The 23,299-nt window shown below is 38.9% G+C and overlaps 1 protein-coding gene and 1 non-coding gene across 2 annotated transcripts; one reads left to right on the plus strand and one right to left on the minus strand.

Annotated features, from left to right (window-relative positions):
• Positions 1-7,660: 7,660 nt before the first annotated feature.
• LOC138888899 (small nucleolar RNA R71) lies at positions 7,661-7,767 on the minus strand. Its single transcript, XR_011406466.1, has one exon. It is a non-coding gene; the product is annotated as a small nucleolar RNA R71 (small nucleolar RNA).
• A 1,697-nt stretch (positions 7,768-9,464) lies between these two features.
• On the plus strand, positions 9,465-10,950 carry LOC138887587 (uncharacterized). The gene is made up of 3 exons (XM_070169352.1): positions 9,465-10,024; positions 10,183-10,587; positions 10,824-10,950. Exons 1-3 carry the CDS (start codon positions 9,465-9,467, stop codon positions 10,948-10,950), a joined length of 1,092 nt encoding a protein of 363 aa, XP_070025453.1.
• The last annotated feature ends 12,349 nt before the right edge of the window (positions 10,951-23,299 follow it).

Consider the following 23,299-nt stretch of genomic DNA (forward strand, 5'->3'; position numbering starts at 1 on the left):
ATTATCAATAATTTGAAGAAACGATTAGAAGAGCCAAAAGGGAATCGGCCAGAAGTGCTACATGGTGTTTTATGGGCATATCGTATAACAGCGAAAACTAGTACGGGAGAAACACCGTTTTCATTGGTTTATGGAACTGAAGCTTTGATTCCAGTCAAGATAGGAGAACCGAGTACCCGATTCACATAGACGACACAAGAATCAAATGACGAAGAGATGCGGGTCAACCTAGATTTACTCGAAGCAAGGAGAGAAGATGCACTAATAAGAATGGCAGCACAAAAGCAGGTCATAGAACGATACTACAATAGAAAAGCATGCCTCAGGTTCTTCAAAATTGGGGACTTCGTGCTTAAAAAGGTTTTTCAATCTGCAAAAGCAGCTAATGCAGGAAAATTAAGTCCAACATGGGAAGGACCCTACAGAGTTCGTAATGTTACAGGAAAAGGAGCATATGAACTAGAAACAATGGATGGCAAAGTACTACCTTCACATTGGAATGCTGTTCATTTGAAGAGATACTATTTCTAAGGGAAACCCACGGTCAGGTATAACTATTTTATATTTTATTTTTGAATTGTTAAAATTTTACTAACAATTTTAGATGATAGGCAAAAAAGCTATCCCGTACTAAATGATGAGTCACGACCTGTAAGGCACATAGAGTAACCTAAAATTCCTGGCCTAGGGTTACAACTATTCTAATAGAAATAAATACGGGGTATGCAGTCTTCATCTATAATCTCCCCTCCGAGTCCCGTGTGTTTTTCCTTTTCAGGAAAAGGACCAAATTAGAGGAACTATCAAGTGCTCGAGGCTTCATACTTCAACACTCAAACACTTGGGGGACTACATAATATACATAGATATGTGTATAAAGAAGGCAAAGAAGATTGAGGGAAAATCAAACCTAAAAAGTCAAGTGCAGAGTAAATAGCCTAAAAGAGTCAAGTGCAGAATAAGAGTTACGAGATGGAGCCACGAGCTGAGGCTAAAGAGAAACAAAAACCTCATTATAGTTAGGGTATTAGGGTAAAGGCCATATACAAAAATGGGTTATAAGGAAAACCCCCGTACCTATTACTCTTCTTTTGTAAAAATTTGTTACATGAAAAACAGTTACGAGAAAGTTATAGATGTACTTCAATTACATGTAAGAATTATAAGTTCCAATAACAACTTGTCAAAGTTATTTCAAAGAAACATGTGTGTTCCTATTTCTTTTATCGTATGTTAACACCATTATGAAGTTGAGATGTCTACTTCATTAAGTGTTAAAATATAAAAGGGCCCTCTTTTATAAAACTCATGTTCAAATTAATTAGTCATGAGGATAACAAAAGCATTTTCGAAGAATAAAAATGCAAATTATTCTGTAAGTCCTTAAATATTAAGGCAAGAATAAAGAAAACAGAAGTTTATAATAATAACACGAAGAACTTCTTAATATGTTAAAATCTAAGACTAAGGACAAACTTAGTCATAAAACTACGAGATTACCTATACAGATTGCCTGCCCCATAAAAGACTTGGGGACTTACGACTTCAAAATCAACCCTCAAATAAAGTTGAGGGTCCGATTATAGTTTTCCAAAACAAAAGCAAAATCACTAAAATGTTCAAAACCGGTCAGTGAGAAGTTTGAGGAACCGAAGTAGGAGCATCGACATCAGTGGGTTCAATTTGGGCAGCTACATCAACAGATGCATTTTCAGTCTGGCTTGTAGCAACAGATTCGATTGGGCTTGAAAGAATTGGGATACCCATATCAGCTTCAACATTCACGGGAGCTTCAGCCACGGGAGAAGGGAAGTCCTGTGTTTGTTGAGCCTTTTCAATGGTTTCATTGATCTTAACTAACTCCAAATCCAGGTTGAAGTTTTCTTGACCAGCTTCAAGTAGGGTATCACGACAAGAATTCAAAAATGCCCAACTTGTCTCGACAGCAGATTTTTTTTCAAGGATCTCATAATCCTTTTCCCAAGCAGCGATCTCATTCTTTAGCTCTTCATTTTCAGCCAAGGCAGAGTTATGGGAAACTTGAAGAGAGGCATGGGAGCATTCTAAAACACACACTTTATCAGCAGCAATTATGAGATCCTCTTGTGCTTGAGTCAAGTTTTGCACGAGCTCCCCAGCATAAACTTCCTTTCGGTCCAAAAGAGATTTTAACTCTTTGATTTCTTCACTAGCTTTAGATAGTTGCTCTGAGAAGGAGGACTCGAGACGTTCTTTGTCTTTTTCTGCTTGGCTTGAAGAAGCTTTTGCAACCGCCAATTCTGAAGTTAAAGCCCGCACTCGTTGCTCTAAGGTACTCTTGCTCTCTTGTAAGTCTTCTATATCAATCTATGCACTCTTAAATTGCTCCTTCCAATTGATTGCTTACGAATGAGAGTCACGTGCTATCTTCTCCAAGGGGGCGATTCTTTTCATCATTTCTGTGCCAATAAGATTGGCCTGAAAAGAGGAAAAGGAAGTAAGAATCCTCAAAGATAGTCGAATTATAAAGCAAAAAAGGGAGAGAAGGAAAGTACCTTCAAAGTAGCATGTACGATATCATTCATTAAAGTCAGGGAACTATGACTCTCCAACTTGGCTTTTTCAATGGGGCCGATTAAAGGCTCCAACCATGCATCTTCCTGACCTGACTTTCTCAAATGGTTGCTTTCGGCAGGAACTTCAATAGTTACCTGCCTCATAGCGGCACTTCTACTTGAAGAGACCGTTTCTATATGATGAACGATAGGAGGGGGAATAGTCAAAGGAGGAGCCGGAGAAGAGGTGCAAGCAGTAGAAGAAGGAACGAAAATAGCTAGGGCCGGTAAGAAAGGAACCACAAGCACGGGAGTTGGAAAAGAAGATAAGGGTACTTAGTCTAAAACAGGTCCTGCATCTTTACGGCCAAATCTGCTGATGAAAAGTTGGTCAATAGACTCACGAGTATCGTGGGGAGTGACGTCATTGCCAGGAATTATTATTGGAGTTTCAACAGGTATGGTAAGAGAAACCGACACTTCAGCTTCGTCATCAGATACGATGTGTCTCCTAACTCGAGGCCTTGTCACCAGGGAGCCCTCATCTCCCTCTTCATCAGAGTCTTTCTCTTCTGCAGCTTTCCTTTTTGCATAAGAAGAACCCAAAACTATTTCCCGGGCTCTTTCTAGAGAGATACGGGTTCCTAAAGGAGTACGGGTTCCCGAGGAAACACGAGAAGCCGCAACTGCTTCAGCAGTAACTCCTCGAATAGCAAATCCTGACAAAAAAGGAATAGAAATTAGAGCAATAAAAGAGAATATAGATACGAAAGGCACAAAATATAAATTCTTACCATTAGTCTTTACCTTCCAACCAAAACGGTTAGAAAGTGTTTTCCATGACCTACCGTCCATCGGTGCGATCTTCAGCAATTTATCTACCCAACCACGAAAGTTGGGAACATCCCCCACAACTCCCATGGTAGCTAAGAAAAAAAAAACGAAAGCAAAATTAGAGAAGTTGGCAAACTTGAAGGAAAAAGGTACGAGAAGGTTAAAAGACTTACGTGCAAAATTTCACTTCTCAGGGAAGGGAACATTATCCTCACCCACTAAACCAACAGTGGGGGCAGCAATGAATCGGGCATACCAGCCGCGGTCTTTGTCAACGAATAAGACAACCTCTTCCGTTAGAATTTGAAAAGTCAATTATCTATGGGAATTGCAAAAGTGTATTGGGAAAAATTACATTTATATAAGGATGACGTGTCGAGATACGTGGACTGGTCAAATAGTTAAAGAATTACAATTAATCAAGAGGCACGATAAGCAATAGAAACGAGCAAGGACAAAGGAAGAGGCACGGGTGGCCGTACCTGTTTAAGTCATTTATATCCAAGAATCAAAAGGAATGGATCTGACCATAGTAAAGACGCAGATACAGAATTTGACAAGCATTAAATACTGGTGCGTTAGGGAATTTGTATTGATTATAATGATTATGTAACGTAGCATTCAATGTCTTTAATTATTCATAATAGTCTCATTATGATTTGGGAAAAACACATATCTTTAAAGATACTTATAAAAGGGAGGTATCTGATCAATTGTAGGGACAAGAAGTATTATCGGAATATACTTTGATTTACTTGTTTTTTCTCTTGATTACACTCTAATTACCTCAAATTACTTTCCTCTGCATATACTTTTGATTATCAGTAACCCGTGTTCTTCTAAATTCTAGCTTTGACTGAAATTCTATTTTTTGGTTAAACAAAAAGTCAATTGGATATTGAAGATATGAGACGGTACGTGCATATTAATTCTAAAACACTAACTCAGAAAGCGTGTGCATAACTGCATATGATGCTAATAAATTTACTGGATTCCACCGCAAGTATTAATGTAAAGAACAAACTTTAGAAGATTTTGAAAGAATAATTTAATTGTTAAAGGATAAAAAGGTCACTCAACTTTTAATGGGTAATTTAGTAATTTAGCTTTAACTTTTTGGCTTCATAATTATAATATAGTATGATATGATGATTAAGGCTGGCATGTGAGTACTATTCCAAGTGATTGGGGAGTAGGTTATTCATGGTTATGTTGTTTTTATCTTCTTATTGTTATTGGTGTGTCATGTTGTTTCAGTGGTAACTTCACAATTACTATTTGCTAATTTGAAAATCATTACTTAGTTTTCAATATTATTATTATTGGTGTCTGGCGGGGTAGAGAGGGACAAAATTTGTAAACCACAACTTCCACAATATCTTCTTAATATTGTTCTTGACGGATATGTCTGAAAACAATTGTTAGTTGGATTCACTGGGAACAACTGAATGTAACCATTCTGATAAGCTATTTTTGCTTGGTTAGATTCATTTTGGTTTGCTACTTGAGTAGAGACATGTTTGAAATCAAAGGAAGTGCATTATTTACACAAGTGTACATAAAAAATTAGTACAAGCTATTATTTTGTTCCTCGCAACACAATTTAACAAACAATTGGGTGACCCTGTGTAGCAATTCTTTAGGCCGTTAGAATGTATAATATAATCCACGTGAGATTTTGGAATAGCAGTCACATGCGATCCCTTTACTTTCAAAAATATATTGTTTAGTGGAAAGAAACGTTGCTAGAAAATTTTGCAGGTACATCCAAAGCTGCACACGCTAGAATTTTAAATTATATTTTGAGTTCATCAGTAAAATAAATGAAGCATCCCCTGCTAGTACACTTAGCTCAACATTTTTCCATCTCATCAGTAGAATCAGCTAATGTTTTTCTCTTGTGGTATGACACCCGCATTAAATATGTTAACATAATGCTCTTTTAGTATAATGATAATTTATTGAAAGTCATTCCGAGAACATTCATAATAATAATTATATTTTATGGTCATCGTTATATATGATATCATATTGTGATTAATAGAAGGGTTATAATTGAATATCTGTACTAGGGGTGGCAAGATCGTTAAAAGAAAACAGTTAACCACCCATATTATTCACTAAGGGTTGGATAATGAACTTTTTAAAAACGGGTGAAATGTGGATAAGAACCATATTATCTATTTAGAAAATGGATAACCAATGGGTAACCAACGGATAACCAATGGGTCTAACTTTTACATTTGTAAAGTGATAGTAGGCTATAATTATGTAGTTTCGCTACCATTTACGCTCTAACTTAGCTGCACTTTATTGATATTTGAATGTTAAATGTTAACAAATTGCTCTAATTAAGAACTTTATGCTTTGCAGGAGCAATTCCGGGCTATGAAGACATTAAAGAGTGTTTTGGAGTTAATATGGAGCAATGAAGGCCAATCGGAGGTTACCGCGTGCAAAAGAAGAAAGAAAAAAACGAAGGCAGAAACTCCTCTAGGTGCGCGGTCAGGCAGAATACTGGGCAAAATGCGCACTGGCCGCTCACGTCAGGCAGAATACTGGGCAAAATGCGCGGTCAATCCGCAGTTGATCCGCGGCCGCGAACGGGCTTTCGAGAAAAATATCCCAAGGCCGATTTTGTAATTCCAAAGACGACTAACCTTGACTTATATGAAGCTTAACTAGCCAAAAAGAGGGGAAACTTATTTTTAGAAGAATTTTGGAGGCAAGAACACAAAAACGAGGAGCAAGACGGAGAATCATCTACTCATTTTTCATCTTCTTCTTCTTAATTCCATTGTTGGTTATGACTTTTTATATTGTGATCTTGTCTAGTAGTATGAGTAGCTGAACTCCTAATCTAGGATTTTGATGGAACCTATTGGAGAATGAATTTTTAGTTACGCTAATATAGATTTGCTATAGTATTGTCTCTATTTGTTCAACTATATGCTTATTGATGTTGATTGAATGGCCCTCAATTAACTGTTCCTATTTAGTATGTATTACAAGGGAGAGAGTGTATATTTAGGTAGTTGTTGAACAACATCACTCCCAACGTATAGGAGGGATCAATATGAAGGGTTTAAAGGTTAGATTAGGGATGACGAAATCTTGGTGCGATCTAAGTGAGCTGTACTTAAGGATAGCTAGTGTAATTCGGGAGAATATATCTAGTATATTGTTGTAATTACTCTGGAGAGAGTTACGACAGTCAGAGTGCTCATGATCGATAGAAAAGACTTAAGCAAATTTATAGGAAACGTTGCGGAAAGGATTCTGAGAATAGGAGAAATCAGAACCTTAGAGCATTTCAATTTTTGTCTACAATCCGTTCGCAGTTAGTTCTTATTTATTGTATTTTTATTACATAATACTTAGTTAATAAACATCCAATTTATTACTTAAATATTTCTGAAGATTGAATACGTGGATTTGTATAAGTACAATAGTTGTGTTTAATAGGTTAATTCCCTGTGGGATTCAACTCCAGACTTGTTAACCAGAATATATTTGCAACGACCACTTAGTCCTTTTTTATAAGGCATAGTTGGGCGTGATCAAATTTTGGGGCCATTGCCCGAAAATTAACAGTGTTATTAATTGCAGCTAAAAGAAGTGCTAAAATTCTTAATGTAGTCAATTTTCTTCAATTTAAACCAAGTACATTGAAATTCTAACGTTTGTAGTCTTGGGTGTTACAGGTGCATGCTTAGAAACTCCTTAAGAACTGGTGAATTGCTCGAAGTATTATTAGATCCTGAAAAAGTTTTGAAGGCACTGAATCGTGCAAACAAGAAAGGCAAACAACAACTCAACTGAACAGAACGAACGAACCAGATATGGATGACGGAGTAGAAAATCCAAATAACAGGAACAATGCGAATGACCCGAACAATCAGGGTGTGGTGCCTCTTGTGCCAGAAGCAGCATTGTATGACTGGGCACAACCCACCACCGACAATCTGGCAACCGCAATTTCAGTCCCTCAGATACAAGCGAAATCATTTCAAATCACAAGTAACATGCTACAATTGTTGCAGAATAAGGGACTGTTCTCAGGGTCATATGTTGAAGATCCTCAGCAGCATCTGAAGAATTTCCTGTCAATATGTTCCACGCAAAGGCAACATAATGTGATACCAGAAGCAATAAGGCTGTTATTGTTTCCATTCTCAGTGACAGGAGCGGCTTAGACTTGGCTTAATTCACTCCCCATAAACTGCATCACTACTTGGGAGGAATTAGTCAAGTAATTTGTGAATAAATTCTACCCATCCAATAAGACTGCTCAACAAATTGATGAGATATTGAGCTTCAAACAGAAACCAACAGAGATATTACAAGAAACATGGGAGAGGTTCAAAGGTCTGCTGGTTAAGTGTCCACATCATGGCATTCTGGAGCAGATGTTGGAGCAGAGGTTTTACATGGGATTGCAGATAGCTTGAAGGCCAATGTTGATGCTTCAGTAGGTGGAGCATTTTTGAGCAAAAAAATCAAAGAAAACAAGATCCTACTTGACAAGTTGGCCCAAAACTCAGGATGGATGACAAGAGACTCTCCAATCATTTCTGTAGTTCACTTAGTGGCTTTAGACCCAATTTATTCTATAGATGAATATATGGCCACTCTAGTGACACAAATGAGTATCCTCACCAAAAAGATTGATGAATCAGGCCAGAAGCAGTAGGTACACATAGTTGATGCAACTAATGGGGGCTTATGTACACCATGCATTAACCAACCATATGTTTGCTCGTGGAGTGCGGAAGGTGATAACTAGTAATATTAGGAAATTATGAACTATGTGGCCAACTATAGGGGGACAGAGGCAAGGTGGTTAGAATTGGGGTCAGTAGAATTAACAATATAGACCATCTCAGCAGCAGTACAATAACAACAACAATCTTGGGGCTATGCGACCATAGGGTCAAGTGATGCCTTACTAAAGGCAATAGGGTTACAACCAGAAAAATCAGTAGTAGGCTTATTAACAACCTCAACAACAACAAATTGTGAGACACGATGATGGGTTTGCTAAACTTAGGGGATGATGCAACAATTGATTGGGTCCACTGAAAAAATAACTGAAAGAGTAGACTCACATGAATTAGCGATAAAGAATATTGAAATTCAATTAGGGCAGATTTCGATGGCTTTAAATAATCTCCCCCAAGGGATGTTACCTACAGACACACAAATCAATCCAAAGGAGAAGGGCCCTAAACAGCTTGTGGAAGTGAGTCTACGAAATCGCAGAGACCTAGATTTGGAGCAAGAAATTTCGCATGAAAGCCGACCTACTGAAACACTGGTTTCAATACCCATTGAGATGGATGATTCAACAGGGTTAACTGAGGCGTTGGTACAAAATTCACAAGAGAACACCAACAAAGAAAAAGAGGTTGCAAGGGAGACTGAGGTAGCACAGGAAACGATAGTAGAAGTAGTGCCTGAACAAGAAAAAAATCAAATCACTGGGAAGAAGCGACCTCTAGCACCATTCCTACAGAGATTGGCCAAGTATCAGAAAGATGAGCAGTATAAGAAATTCTTGGAGATGTTAAAGCAAATTTAGGTAAACATTCCACTGATTGACGCCTTAATGAAAATGATTGGTTATGCAAAAATGATGAAGGACTTGATGTATCATAAGTTCGACTTTCAAGACTTAGCCACAGTTACACTGACTCAGACATATAGTGATATTGTGATGAGACCCATAGCTGAGAAGCTGTCTAACCCAGGGAGTTTCACAATCCCTTGCACAATAGGCAACTATGCGTTTGCTAAGGCACTGTGTGACTTGGGGTCAAGCATAAACTTGATGCCCCTAGAGCTAGACCCATGTCCATGTTACTACAGCTGGCTGACCAGACAATGAAGAGGCCCTCTGGTATTCTTGATGATGTATTATTACAAGTTGTGTTCCCAGCAGATTTTGTCATTCTTGACTGTCGGGTTGAAGAGGAAATTCTAATAATTTTGGGAAGACCATTCTTGGACACTGGGAGAGCTCTAATTGACTGTGAAATTGGAGAGCTCAAAATGAGATTAAATGATGAAGAGATAACATTCAACGTGTAGAAATCTATGCTGCAACCAAGTCAATTTGCTTATTGCTCTCTAGAAGATGTTGTGGATGTAATTTTGGAGGATAAAGATGAGACATTGAACACTAAAGACCCTCTAACAACCTGTCTCATGAACTTAGATGAAGCCAATGGAGAAGACTTGGCAGAGTGGGTACTTGATCTTGAAAGCCAAGGTTTTTGGAGAAGGGAGCTCCAATTTGAGCCTTTGCGCTTAGAGGAAAGAAAAACTCTTCCAGCTAAGCCATCGATAAAAGAGCCGCCAAAGTTGGAACTCAAGCCACTACCACCTCATCGCAGGTATGCCTTTTTAAGACCTAACTCAACTTTACCTATTATTATCTCATCTAGTTTGTTAGATGTGCAGGCAGAACACCTTTTGCAGGTACTAACGGAGTGCAAGATTGCAATTGGTTGGACCATTGCAGATATTAAGGGTATCAGCCCGGCCTTCTGTATGCATAAGATTTTATTGGAAGATGAGCACAAACCTTCCAGAGAACATCAAAGAAGGCTAAACCCCAACATGAAAGAAGTGGTGAAGAAAGAATTGATTAAGTGGTTAGATGCGAGAATCATATTCCCATATATAATAGCAATTAGGTCAGCCCAGTTCAGTGTGTGCCAAAAAAGGGAGGTATGATGGTAGTGAAAAATGAGAAGAACGAATTGATCTCTACACGAACAGTCACAGGTTGGCGAATCTGTATGGATTATAGGAAGCTGAACTTGGCTACCTGGAAAGACCATTTCCCACTGACATTCATTGATCAGATTCTGGATAGATTGGCAGAGGGATCCCACTTCTACTTTCTGGATGGGTACTCTGGGTATAATCAGATCTTTATTGCCCCGGAGGACAGAGAGAAAACATCGTTCACCTGTCCTTATGGAATCTATGCTTTTCGGAGGATGCCGTTTGGCCTACGCAACGCACCTGCCACATCCCAAAGGTGCATGATGGCCATCTTCACGGATATGGTAGAGGAAATATTGAAGGTTTTCATGGATGACTTCTCAGTGGTCGGGAACTCATTCGATGATTGCCTTATGAACTTGAGAAGAGTATTGAAGAGGTGTATCGAGACGAATGTGGTACTCAACTGGGAAAATGCAACTTCATGGTACATGAAGGTATTGTCTTGGGGCACCTAGTGTCGAGTAAAGGCATTGAGGTAGATCGTGCAAAGGTTGATGTTATAGATAATCTTCTACCACCCACTTCCATCAAAGCAATCAGAAGTTTCCTTGGGTATGCCGGTTTCTATAGTAGATTTATAAAATATTTTTCCAAAATTGCTAACCCCTTGTGTAAATTTCTTGAAAACAATCACCCTTTTGTGTTATCTGATGACTGCAGGGTAGAGTTTGAGGAATTGAAGAAGAGACTGGTAACAACACCTATCATAGTTTCCCCTGACTGGGAACAACCATTTGAGCTGATATGTGATGCGAGTGAGTATACTGTGGGAGCAGTTCTTGGGTAGTGAAAAGATAAAGTCATGCATCCAATATACTACGCAAGTAGAACGCTGAGTGGAACCTAGCTAAATTACACTGTGACCGAGAAGGAGATGCTGGCAGTGGTGTTTGATTTTGACAAATTCAGGTCATACTTGATAGGCTCGAAGGTAATTGTGAATACTCACCATGCTGCTCTCAGGTACTTAATCGAGAAGAAGAAGTCAAAACCGTGCCTGATTCGATAAGTGTTACTGCTGCAAGAATTTGATTTGGAAATCTATGACCGAAAGGGAATGGAGAACCAAGAAGCTGATCATTTGTCTAGGTTTGAAGGAGCTAAGAAGAAGGTTGAGGTAGAAGAGATCTGGAATCTTTCCCAGATGAACAACTATTAGCCACAAGTCTTGAGGAAGCGCCATGGTATGCAAACATTGCAAACTACCTGGCGAGCGACATTATTCCTTATGACCTTTACTCTATCCAAAAGAAAAAGTTTTTTCGTTATTGTCACATGTATTATTGGGATGATCCTTATCTGTTCAGGATTTGTATTGATAACATGATCTGGAGATGTATCCCCGAGATTGACCAGTCTTCTATTTTGTAGGCATGTCATGCATCACCATATGGTGGGCATTTTGGGGGAGTAAGGATAGCTACGAAAGTCTTGGAGTCGGGCTTCTACTAGCCAACTATCACACCTCCTTTTTCACTACACCTGCAAGGGCGTAAAGGAGTTTTTCCAATTAATGGACAATCGGAACAGGATTTAGTTATTATATATTCAGAGTCGCCACTTGGGAGATTAATGGTGTCCCAAGTCACCAGTTGAATCCCGAACCGAGGAAAATTGTGACTCTGTTAACAGTCAGCGAACTAGAAATCCGGATAAGGAATTCTGTTAACCCGAAGAAGGTGTTAGGCATTCCCGAGCTCCGTGGTTCTAGCACAGTCGCTTAACTGTTGTATTTGATTTTATCTGATTTCAATACATGCTAACCTATGTGTCTTTTATTAATCTTACACCGCTTTATCATTATTTATTTTAAAAGACTTGCGACGTCGTGAAAATGGGTTTCGAACCGCGTCGCAATCAACGCACCCGTGGTTATCGACACATTTCGACTTCGTCGAGATTTGGATTTGGGTCGCATCAATGCGCACCCGAGTTTAAGAAAGTAATTTAATTAAATCGCGTCTAGAGATTCTAACGTAATATTATTTTGGGGAAGGCCGTGAATTTCGCTAAACGACCATCCCAAATTCTAATTATTTCGATAATTATTTATTGAGGGCCCCGCAATTTTGTAGTTTCATTTGGCGAGGCTCGTCTCTTTATTTTATTGAAAGGCCAACCTAAGAGTGGCAATGATTTTTCTATTATTAATTATCTCTACAAAAATAAAAAGTTCTAATTAGCGCAATGCAAATTTCAGGCCTGAAATTGGCCAAAATCAAGCAGACCAAGTCAGACAACGTAAATGGGCAACGGACCGAATCTTATGCATTGCAAATGAGGGATTAGTTAAAAGTTGGCAAAAGGAAATCACTATGCACTTATCCAGATCAGCTCAGATACCGATGCATTAAATTTCAATTCCTAAATATCTCCAATGTGGAAATCAAATAGAAAATTAAAGCTGCCACAATATTATTAATGTAAATAACTATTTTTAAGACCAATTTCAATGGACATGATTAGATAAACTAAACTACTGAAGTCAAGTGTTGAACAAAAAATTGTATTTTCCACCACTCACATAGCTTAGAAACAATGGTTGAATTGTCTGTGGGCTTTCTTCAACTTAGCATGAAATTATTTACTCCTAAATGAATAACAAACTGGAAGCAATAACCTTGTTAACACGCACAGATTAAGAATCACAGAGTCCTACTTCCTATATCGTGACTATTGACTTTGCAAAAAACAAACTCGAATCCATTATGCAACGGTCCAATGATTTCAGTCTTAGTGACATGAATCGACTATCGGACATAGGCATCACACCAGTTTAACATCCAACATATTAAACATCACCTCAAAAATCAAATAATACTTTAAACTATGACTTCACAACAGAAGGTTTGCTTCAATTCTGAATCATATTTCCATTGAGATGAAGATACATGGTGTCAAGCTTCAGAGTATGTACCTGGAAGCAGTATGGAAATGGAGGAGAAAAGGTCAGCGAGACAGCAATTGAATCAACAGCAATAACCAATAATTTCCAGCAGTACTGAATAACCAACAGCCCAGAAAGTTTTCGAAAAAAAACCCAAATAGAATCAAAATCAACACCAAAACTGCCCGGGAACAACCAGGAAAGCCACACACTTAATAAGTCAGACCACAACAACGTCAAGCTACCCAGAATGAACTCAGTCCTTCGTTCATAATCAGTAAACACTAATACATGATTGGAACTGCTCTTAATTATCCATGTTGCACAGAAACAAGAGAAAAGCTCGAGTAGTATTGATCCTGATATGAGTTAGAAACTTGGGATCTGAAGCTAATTGAATAAAACTAATGGAACAGTCATGTTTCTGGGATTTCTAGTGATTTTGTGTTTGTTTTGGATTTATTGGAAGTTTTTTACTGTTTTTGTGTTTTTTTTTTGAAGAAGCTAAGATCTGAAGGAATTTCAGATCTGAAATTTGAATTTTCAGTTCTGGAAGTTTGGAGATTACTTTTCGGGGAAATTTTAGGTTGCCAAAACTCATGTATTAAGGCATGGGAATGCCCTTTTATAGGCAAAGATAAGGGCAGCCCTCCAATTTTCTGTTTTCAATCTTAGTCCCTTATTTCCCAACTTGTTCCCCAAGTAACTACTACCAAAATTATTAAAACTTACACTAAAACCCCATTTGGAATGTCTTGGAAGGTTCTTTTAGCCATACAATGCCTATACTACCCCTGCCCTGATTTTGAAATACAAACTTAATAAAAGTTACCCTTTCCTATGCCTGAACTACCCTTACTTTCACTCTGGAATTACTACCCAACCACAGCCCTTTATTAGAGTTAAAAACTAACTGTAATTATCCCTATCAGCTATAACCAATTGATTATCCTAAACTAAACTGAATTAAACTAATTAACACAACTAGTAACAAACCAAATAAAACTGAGAACAGATTAGAATTAAACAAAACCCAAACGAGATTGATTAAGGACTTACTGAACGAGAATTATTCTGATAATCAAAAATTAAAACTTAAAGCAAATCAAAACAAATAATCAGAAACCAACACCTAATCCAAACACAAAAACTCAGAGCAGAAATTAAAGCAATGGAAACTAGCCTAGAGATTAACAATTATGAGAACCAAATCAATCCAACTAAAGAACGACTAATCAGAACTAGACCTAAAATGTTTGAATGGAACTATGCTTAAACGAGTGACGAAATTAAAAACTAAGCTCACAATTGATTAAACATGGAACCATCATGTAATTAGTTCATGCTAGCATGAAAGAAGCAAAGAAGAAACAAAAACAAACTTGAGCCAAAGTATTCACTGTTATGACTCGACTTCCCCCGCCTCTCAATTCCAATTTCGAGTGACTCTGGTGATATTTGAACACCGCTAATGGTGATTTTGTCATGAGAGAGATGAGGTGTTGACATAGTATCAACTTCAAGCGATTTTGGGAAAATTAGGGTTTTGATGAAATCTTTGAATTAAGATTTGACAGGCCTGGGGGTGATTCGAAGAAAGTTAGGTCAAAGACGGACAGAGGAGAAGGAGGAGGACCTAGGGCGTCAATTTGTTGGTGATTGGGGACGGCGCCGTCGTGGAAGGCGGAGACGGCGGTGACAAAATCCAATATTCGAGCAGACCGGGTATGATTCGAGGGAAACTGATAAGAGATTCATGATGAGGGCGTCGAGGCGATCTAGGGGTGTGATTTTGGGGGTCAACGGAAGTGATGGTGTCTTCGCCGGCGGCGAAGCTGTGGCGTTACAGACGAGGGAGTACGAGGAAGATGAAGGCTGTTCGTTTAGGGTTTAGGAATTTCGGACACTTATAACAAACGTGGGGGAAATAATGGGAGCCATTAGATCAATGGTGATGGTCGGCCTGGATTAGTCCTATCCTAAACGGGGTCGTTTTGGGAAATAAGGATTTGGACTGGGTGGGAAATTGGATTGGGCCTGGGTCGGAACACTGATTTGGGCTGAGGTTTGGGTTAAATTGAGATGAGCCCAATTTTGTTCTTGTTTTTTTTTCTCTTTTATTTCTTTTATCTATTTTTGTATTTTGTTTTCCACTTTGTAATTTTGTATTTATTTCTTCTGATTTTATAAAATGGCAACAATTAAAATAAAGTCCTAATATATTTCAAAATTAAACTAATAAATTCCTAAAATTATATTAAAATCTATTTCGGGACGAATTCATAATTAAATAATTAAAAATGCAAAAGTGAAGTATTTTTTGTCATTTTCTTTATATTTTACTCTAAAACAAATCAACCCCTAAGTAATACTAAAAAAAATGAAATTAAACCTAAATGCAAATATTATTTTATATTTTCATATGAATTAACATGCACAAATAAAATGCAAACAATTAACAGGAAATGACACAAAAATCTACAAAAATTGTAAAAAATAAAGAAAAATTATTTTGTTTGAATTTTGGGAATTATTCATATATAGGGCAAAAATCACATGCTCACAGCTGCCCCTCTTTGCCCGGAAACACGAAGAGTTTTCGTACAAAGACAAGTGAGCGGAAATGAGTGATTTTTGCCCGTTTGAATATTCCGTGTGAAGCATTTTTGAAAAAATTTGACCGCACCCTGCTTCAGCGGTTGCCTACATATCCTGGGCTAAACAGGAATCAGGTTAGTGTAGTTCGGGAGTGTCTGGTAGCTGGGACTACCAGGAGCTGCGATTTCACTGCGACTGTTGTTGTTACTGCTTGCTGACCTCCCTTATTACATCATGTCAAAATAAAAAAAGAAGCTAGCCTAAGCTACGAATTACAAAATCTTATCTAAATCTTCAAACTTGCTGTTGCTTTATTGTCCTGTGTTCTCTTGGTGAAATCCTTTGTCGTCATTTCAAATTGCTAACTGAGATGTTGTTCCTTCCCTTCCAAATTTTTGAACTTGAATAATCTTGGACTTGAATGTATTCCTCTGTTATCCAGGCGGGCTCCTGACTGCTGAACTTGAACTTGGATGTACTCCTCCGTTATCCAGGCGGGCTCCTGATTGCTGAAACTTGAACTGTATGTCTCTATTCTCCAAGCGGACTCCTGACTTCTGAATTTTGAAGTTGAATGTCTCTATTCTCCAGGCGGACTCCTGACTTCTGAATTTTGAAATTGAATGTCTCTATTCTCCAGGCGGACTCCTGCCTTCTGAATTTTGAAATTGAATGTCTCTATTCTCCAGGCGGACTCCTGACTTCCGAAACTTGAAATTGAATGTATTCCGCTGTTATCCAGGCGGGCTCCTGACTTCCGAAACTTGAAATTGAATGTATTCCTCTGTTATCCAGGCGGGCTCCTGACTGCTGAACTTGAAATTGTAATGTATTCCTCTGTTATCCAGGCGGGCTCCTGACTTCCGAAACTTGAAATTGAATGTATTCCTCTGTTATCCAGGCGGGATCCTGACTGCTGAACTTGAAATTGAAATGTATTCCTCTATTATCCAGGCGGGCTCCTGACTTCATAAAAATAGACAAAACAAAGAAAACTTTCTGCCCCAGTTTGGAAACTGGGTACATGTTACTGGATATTAATAAGAACTTGACTAAAACTTGACTTGAAATACCTCGGTTATACAGGCGGGCTCCGGATTTCTGAAACTTGAATTGTATACCTCTGTTCTTCAGGCGGGCTCCTGACTTCGACTACTTAAAAATTTAATACCTCCATTCTCCAGGCGGGCTCCTGACTTCCGAAACTTGAAATTGAATGTATTCCTTTGTTATCCAGGCAGGATACTAACTTCCGAAACTTGAAATTGAAATGTATTCCTCTGTTATCCAGGCGGGCTCCTGACTTCCGAAACTTGAAATTGAATGTATTCCTCAGTTATCCAGGCGGGCTCCTGACTGCTGAACTTAAAATGTAAATGTATTCCTCTATTATCCAGGCGGGCTCCTGACTTCATAAAAATAGACAAAACAAAGAAAACTTTCTGCCCCAGTTTGGAAACTAGGTACATGTTACTGGATATTAATAAGAACTTGACTAAAACTTGACTTGAAATACCTCAGTTATACAGGCGGGCTCCTGATTTCCGAAACTTGAATTGTATACCTCTGTTCTTCAGGCGGGCTCCTGACTTCGACTATTTAAAAATTTAATACCTCCATTCTCCAGGCGGGCTCCTGACTTCCGAAACTTGAAATTGAATGTATTCCTCTGTTATCCAGGCGGGCTCCTGACTTCCGAAACTTGAAATTGAAATGTATTCCTCTGTTATCCAGGCGGGCTCCTGACTTCCGAAACTTGAAATTGAATGTATTCCTCCGTTATCCAGGCGGGCTCCTGACTGCTGAACTTGAAATTGAAATGTATTACTCTATTATCCAGGCAGGCTTCTGACTTCATAAAAATAGACAAAACAAAGAAAACTTTCTGCCCCAGTTTGGAAACTGGGTACATGTTACTGGATATTAATAAGAATTTGACTAAAACTTGACTTGAAATACCTCTGTTATATAGGCGGGCTCCTGACTTCGACTACTTAAAAATTTAATACCTCCATTCTCCAGGTGGGCTCCTGACTTCGACTACAACTTTAATTGCATGTCTCTATTCTCCAGGCGGACTACTGACTTCTCTTGCTTTTCCCTCATGGAGAATTCCTCTTGCACAAAAAACTTTTCTGCCCCTGTTTCAATCAAAGAAAAATGTTGTTAGTTTAAAATGTGGTGATTGGTTTGTGGTCTTGACTTTGAGGGCGATTGCTCCTTCACTTCCCATGATAACTGATTTCCACTCGAGGACCTTGTTTTCTTATGGACTAACCACTTTCTCTATCATCCTTATCACAGAAAATACCCCTTCTCCGTTCAGACCCAATTCCCTTTATCCGTTGCATTGCTCATGAACTTACATTTACCAACCTTTGTGTTTCACCGAAAATACCTTTGATTCATTCACCTAACATCCTCCATCTGTTGCATCGTGCTCTTGTGTTGACATGTACTGCACCTTTGTGTTTCTCATGAATTCCAAAGCACATTAATTTCCATCCACTTAGTGCGCATGCTGTTCTTTCCTGACTTAAATCACTGGCCTTGGCCTTGAAGTCTATTGTTCCCTCACTTGTCACGATAACTTTGATTTCTACTAGGAAAACCTCGCTTGTCACTGGTTAAACACTTTCTTTGTTGACCTCATCACAAAGAATACCTTTGACCCGTTCACCCAACATCCTCCATCTGTTGCACTGTTCATGAATTGAAATATACCAAACCTTTGTGTTTCTCATGGACCCTAAAGCATGTTGATTGCTACCAACTCAGTGCGTTTATTATTCTTTCCTGACTATTGATATTGATGTGCTGGCCAGATCCCGTTTTGTACAATTGGAAAGTTGGTGGCAGATTTTGAAGTCATTTCTCCTTATTTTGACCAAACAGACTCAGGAAGAGGAAGTAAACAAGACAAAAGGAACAAAGTAAAGGACAAAGGAAAGAGGTGATTCCTAACAAGAAAACTACAAAGTAGAAACCTATCAGATGTGGATACCAACTCTAATGACCATGACATGCACCTGTAGACTATTCTGTTGAGCAAGTTCGATGTTCAACTCCTGTTATACCTCTAAACCGTGAAACTGGGCTTCAATGCTCCGATCATCCAATCTGATTCACAATCCTTATTCGACTTGTAATGCCCGAAGGGTTTTCACCATCAAGCCTCTCTCATTTTGTTCTTTTTCTCAACTTACCGTCGCCTTACGGTGCCCGCAAGGGTTTTCACCAATAAGACTCTCTCATTTTTTATTTCTCTCAGCTACCGTCACCTTACGGTGCCCGTAAATTTTTCACCAATAAGACTCTCTCATTTTTTTTCCTGCTTGAACCAGAGTGCTGCCCCTGACATGAATTACCTTTACCTGCTCGACTTGGCATTTCTCAAAGACTGATCAGAAGGTCTTTCTTTGGACCGTAATGTGGGCTTTTGGACAGGGTTAGAAGGAAAGGGTATAAAAGACTCAAAACAACTTTAATGGGTTCAAGTTACAACTTTCGGAATCAGATTTCTTACAACAACCACAACTTCTGCCCCAGTTTCTTACTCGGGGACTTTTTGGATTTTTTTTGTTTTGTTTTGATGAGACCGAACCGTAAGGTTGCCTACGTATCCTTAAAAGGAATCAGGTCAAACGTAGTTCATGACATAGGAATTACTTTGTTGTTGTGATTTTCTCTTTTCTCTTTCTTTTCTTTCTCTTTCTTTTCTCTTTTTGTTGTTTTCCTTCTTTTTTCTTTCCTTTTTTTTCTTTTTGCTTTTCTCTTTTCTTTTCTTTTCTTTCTCTTTCTTTTCTCTTTTCATTTTTCTTCTCCTTTTTCTTTCTTGTTGATTCTTTCTTTTTCTTTTCACTTTCTTATCCTCCGCACTTGCGTTTCTAAATTGTGTCGCTGATCCCGAAAGAGGGGTATGAAAGAAAAATAAATAAGGCTCAAAATGGGTAACGAGGGATAAAGTGTTTAGATAGCAGAACAAAATGCCTTCATCATTCCAACCCTCAAAACATGCCAAGTAGAAACAACACAATTAAACAAACCAAGGAAAACATTCGTAACATCTTTTGGTTGTGCCAGACTTGATGACCACACCCACACATTCGCCTTCTACATTCGTTATATCCAAAGCACCATTGGACACTCTCACTCTCATTACCACGAACGGCCCCATACAAATTGGGTCAAACTTGCTTTTATATTCAAATTGATGCGGCAGGATGCATTTCAATAGGGGTTCTTTATGTTCTATCTGCCCCAGTTTCACACAATTCGGGCTTGAAGTGATCTTAAAATGCCTTTATTTATCTCCCTTAAATGTCCCTACATCTTCAACATTATTTCATTGCTTCATGACTAAATTAACTTCTTAAGACCAGGCCGAGCATTACGTGTGCATGTCGTGTCACTAGAGTCAATCAGGAAAAGAAATATAAAAGAAAAGAGAACCAAATAAAAATGACTGGAAATTACAGAAAACAGAAAATTGCATTAGACAGATGGTGAAAGGGTTTGAACAACAAAACAAACAAACTAAACTGGGACACAAACCTAGACAACACTAGACGGGATAATATGACTAAACAAACTAGGCAGAATAAAAGGATAGAAGGGTTTGAGCCACAAGACAATGTCAGGATTACAACCCTGAAAATAGCCCGGACAGCAGAAATGTCAGCAACATGGACCACCAAAGATCATCCCCGTCTAACCTAGGAATGGAGCGTCTTTCCAATTACCAAGTACATCATCTTAGCCACTGAATTCTATGTTACCAACATTAGAAACTTTACAAACTTTCATCACATCATCCTCAACAAGTTGTTTTTGGGCCTCCGAGGCTCTCAGAGAATCCTCACATTCCTTTTCAAAACAAATCATACCCACCATGTCTACCTTATTATGCGCAGGCGATGGATTTTGGCTGGTGTCTGGTGCATCCGGATTTTGTACGATGATGTTACCTGCGTTAATAAGCTCCTGAATTGCTTTCTTCAGCCTCCAGCACTTTTCCGTGTCATGCTCCAGAGCATCTGAGCAATATGCACACTTTAGAGAAAAATCACATTTCAAAGGGTTCGACATTTTTATCTAAATCGGCTTCAGCATGCCCACTTGCTTCAACTTCTGGAACATACTCGTATATGACTCTCCAATAGGGGTGAAAGCCTTTTCTCGTTTCAGCAACTTCTCGTTCCTAAACGCCTGATTTGTCCTAAAACCTGACCTAGGGAGTTTCTGGTATGCTCGTGGGGGTGGATAAGCATGTTGCGGAGTTGGGTATTTGGAAAATAGAGTCTGTCTTTGGGAGTCCCATGCAGAGAAGTAATGTTGGGGAGGGTCATCCGGTGCCCAAGGATATTCACAGGTACGATATCGGGGTTGGAAATGTTGATCAGGAGAGCTCTTTGGATCATCTTTTCTGTTTCTCTTTCTCCCTTCCGAGCTTATCGAGATGTCCTGAATGTCTTTCGAGCAACTCCTTATTTTTCCCGACTTGATTCCCTTTTCTACTAACTCCCCCATTCTTAACTCATCATCAAAAGGTCTGCCCACGATCAGGATCAAATGATTGAAGTAGGAGGGCCCCTGGGCTTGTATGAAAAGTTCGACCATCTCTTTCTCATCAATCGGGGTATTGATTCGAGCAGCTTGTTCCCTCCATCTGAGACCAAACTCTCTAAAGCTTTCCCCTGGCTTCTTTTCCATTCCATACAAGGAGGAACGGTCCATGGACGGTTCTTTCAGCTTCATGGATTCCCCGTCTATCCCTTCTCTATCTGTGAACCTTCCATTTTCAACACGAGGCTTATCTTGCGGCCATTTTTTGTGCGAGTTAGGACCCTTATGAGTGACCCCGGAGGGGTAATATTGGGCATCATGAGCTCTGGGTAAGTGTTCTTTGCCGAGCATAGTGGATGTGACCTGAAGGCACATTTGGGAAAAGATAGTTGGATGATGAGTGATGGAGTTACCGGAGTGGTTGGGAAAGCTGTTATAAGCAGGTAGAGATGGGGAGTATGGGGATCATCCGGCATTGTGTTTGGGGTTTGGGTAAGGACAGAGCCCAGGAAGCTAGACGGTGGTGGGGGTGGTGCTCTCCCAGTCATCCATGCCCGATACATGTCTGCCACATGCTGTCTCAACATTTTAACCTCTTCCACCAACCCGTGGACCTGTTCAACCGGCTGCTTTTGGGTATTGGTACCAACCCACTTGGTTCCGTTGTTTTCTGCCATTATATTTTGTGTTGGAAGGTGCGTTACCTTAGAACCACAAACCAACCACCTTTCTCACTTGACATGCCAAAATGAAACCATCATGTTAGAGTTAGGGCATTTAACACATTGGTAATCGCACATTTGGGGAATGAATGCACCTAAGCAGTTGACAATTTCTATTATGCATTTGCTCGGATGCTTGCGTTATCCCGGCCTTTTCCCTATTTCTAATTGCAAAATTTCTCTCTTTTCTTTTCTCTTCTTCTTTTTTTCTTTCTCTTCTCTTTTTTTTTCTTTGTTTTTTTTCGTTCTTGCCTTTGCTTTCTTTTGTTCTTATTCTCTCATTCCCTCCTATTTTGCCGTTGTCCCTTTCTTTTGGTTTCTGTTTTCCATCATTTGTTTTTCTTTCCTCTCCTGTTTTTCCCCTTTCTCAGCTCCTCTCCTTTCTCTTTTTTTTTCTTCTGACTTCTTTTGCCGTGATTTTCTTGGCTTTCTCATTTTCTCGCTCTTTTGTTTCTTTTATGTGTTTCTTTCATTTTCTTCCCTCACAGTTTTTGCTTTTTCTCTTAAGGTTATGGTCGAATACGATGAGGATTGCCTACGTATCGTGACCCCACACGAATCAGACCAAGCATAGTTCGTGCAAATAAAAGGTAAACGACAATAAAACATTTTTGGAATTTTCATAATAAAACAAACTTGATTACAAAGGTATTTTTTAAATAAAAAAAAACTGACCCTACTAACAGACTTTGACGAAAAGACGACCTACAGACTTTAAAATCAAACATACTTCATACTTTAATCAAAAGAATTACGAACTCAAAAACCAACGGCCAAATTCTTTTCCCTATTTGCCAATTTTAACCAAATGACTGTTTTGCAAACGTGGCCCTTCCCAATTTCACATGAATTTTGAGAGGATTATTTTATGACACTTCACAAACTTGTCCATTCTTTTACGAGAATAGCCTTTTGACAACTGAAAGATACTCTAGGGCTATTTCGGCAAGAACGGTTTAAGACACCGCTGAAACTGGATCGACTTATTTTGACCAAAATCCAAACGGTATTCACTTGACCAATGACTCTTTCTCTTGTTTTTCAAATTAAAATAAAAGACCTGGTTTTGCAAACACGGCCTTTCAGTACCACGGGGACGAAGATTTTAAGGCTGTGTGGGTCAATCGGCTAAAATCTAAAAAGTGACTCAAAAGGTGGCTGTTTATACAAAGTCAGCCTTCTGGCGTCCCTTTCGGGAACGTTCGGCTGTATTGACAAAAACTTCATCACCCGATTTATTTATGACACAAAAAATAAAAATTTTGACATTTTTTGGCTATTTTTGCAAAGAGGAGGTTGGACCCGATGAGGGTTGCCTACGTATCTCACGCCCTGTGAGAATCAAACCTGTGTAGTTCGGGCGA

The sequence above is a fragment of the Nicotiana sylvestris genome, chromosome 3 (genome assembly GCF_000393655.2).
Source record: "Nicotiana sylvestris chromosome 3, ASM39365v2, whole genome shotgun sequence".
NCBI lineage: Eukaryota > Viridiplantae > Streptophyta > Magnoliopsida > Solanales > Solanaceae > Nicotiana > Nicotiana sylvestris.

Bases quoted from the DNA above. Each gene is read 5' to 3' on its own strand.
- LOC138887587 (XM_070169352.1), top strand. From the start codon at position 9,465: ATGCTGCAACCAAGTCAATTTGCTTATTGCTCTCTAGAAGATGTTGTG. The intron at 10,025-10,182 runs GTTAGATGCGAG...TATGGATTATAG, and splicing joins AAGAAAGAATTGATTAAGTG to GAAGCTGAACTTGGCTACCT. The intron at 10,588-10,823 runs GTACATGAAGGT...TGATGACTGCAG, and splicing joins TGGGAAAATGCAACTTCATG to GGTAGAGTTTGAGGAATTGA.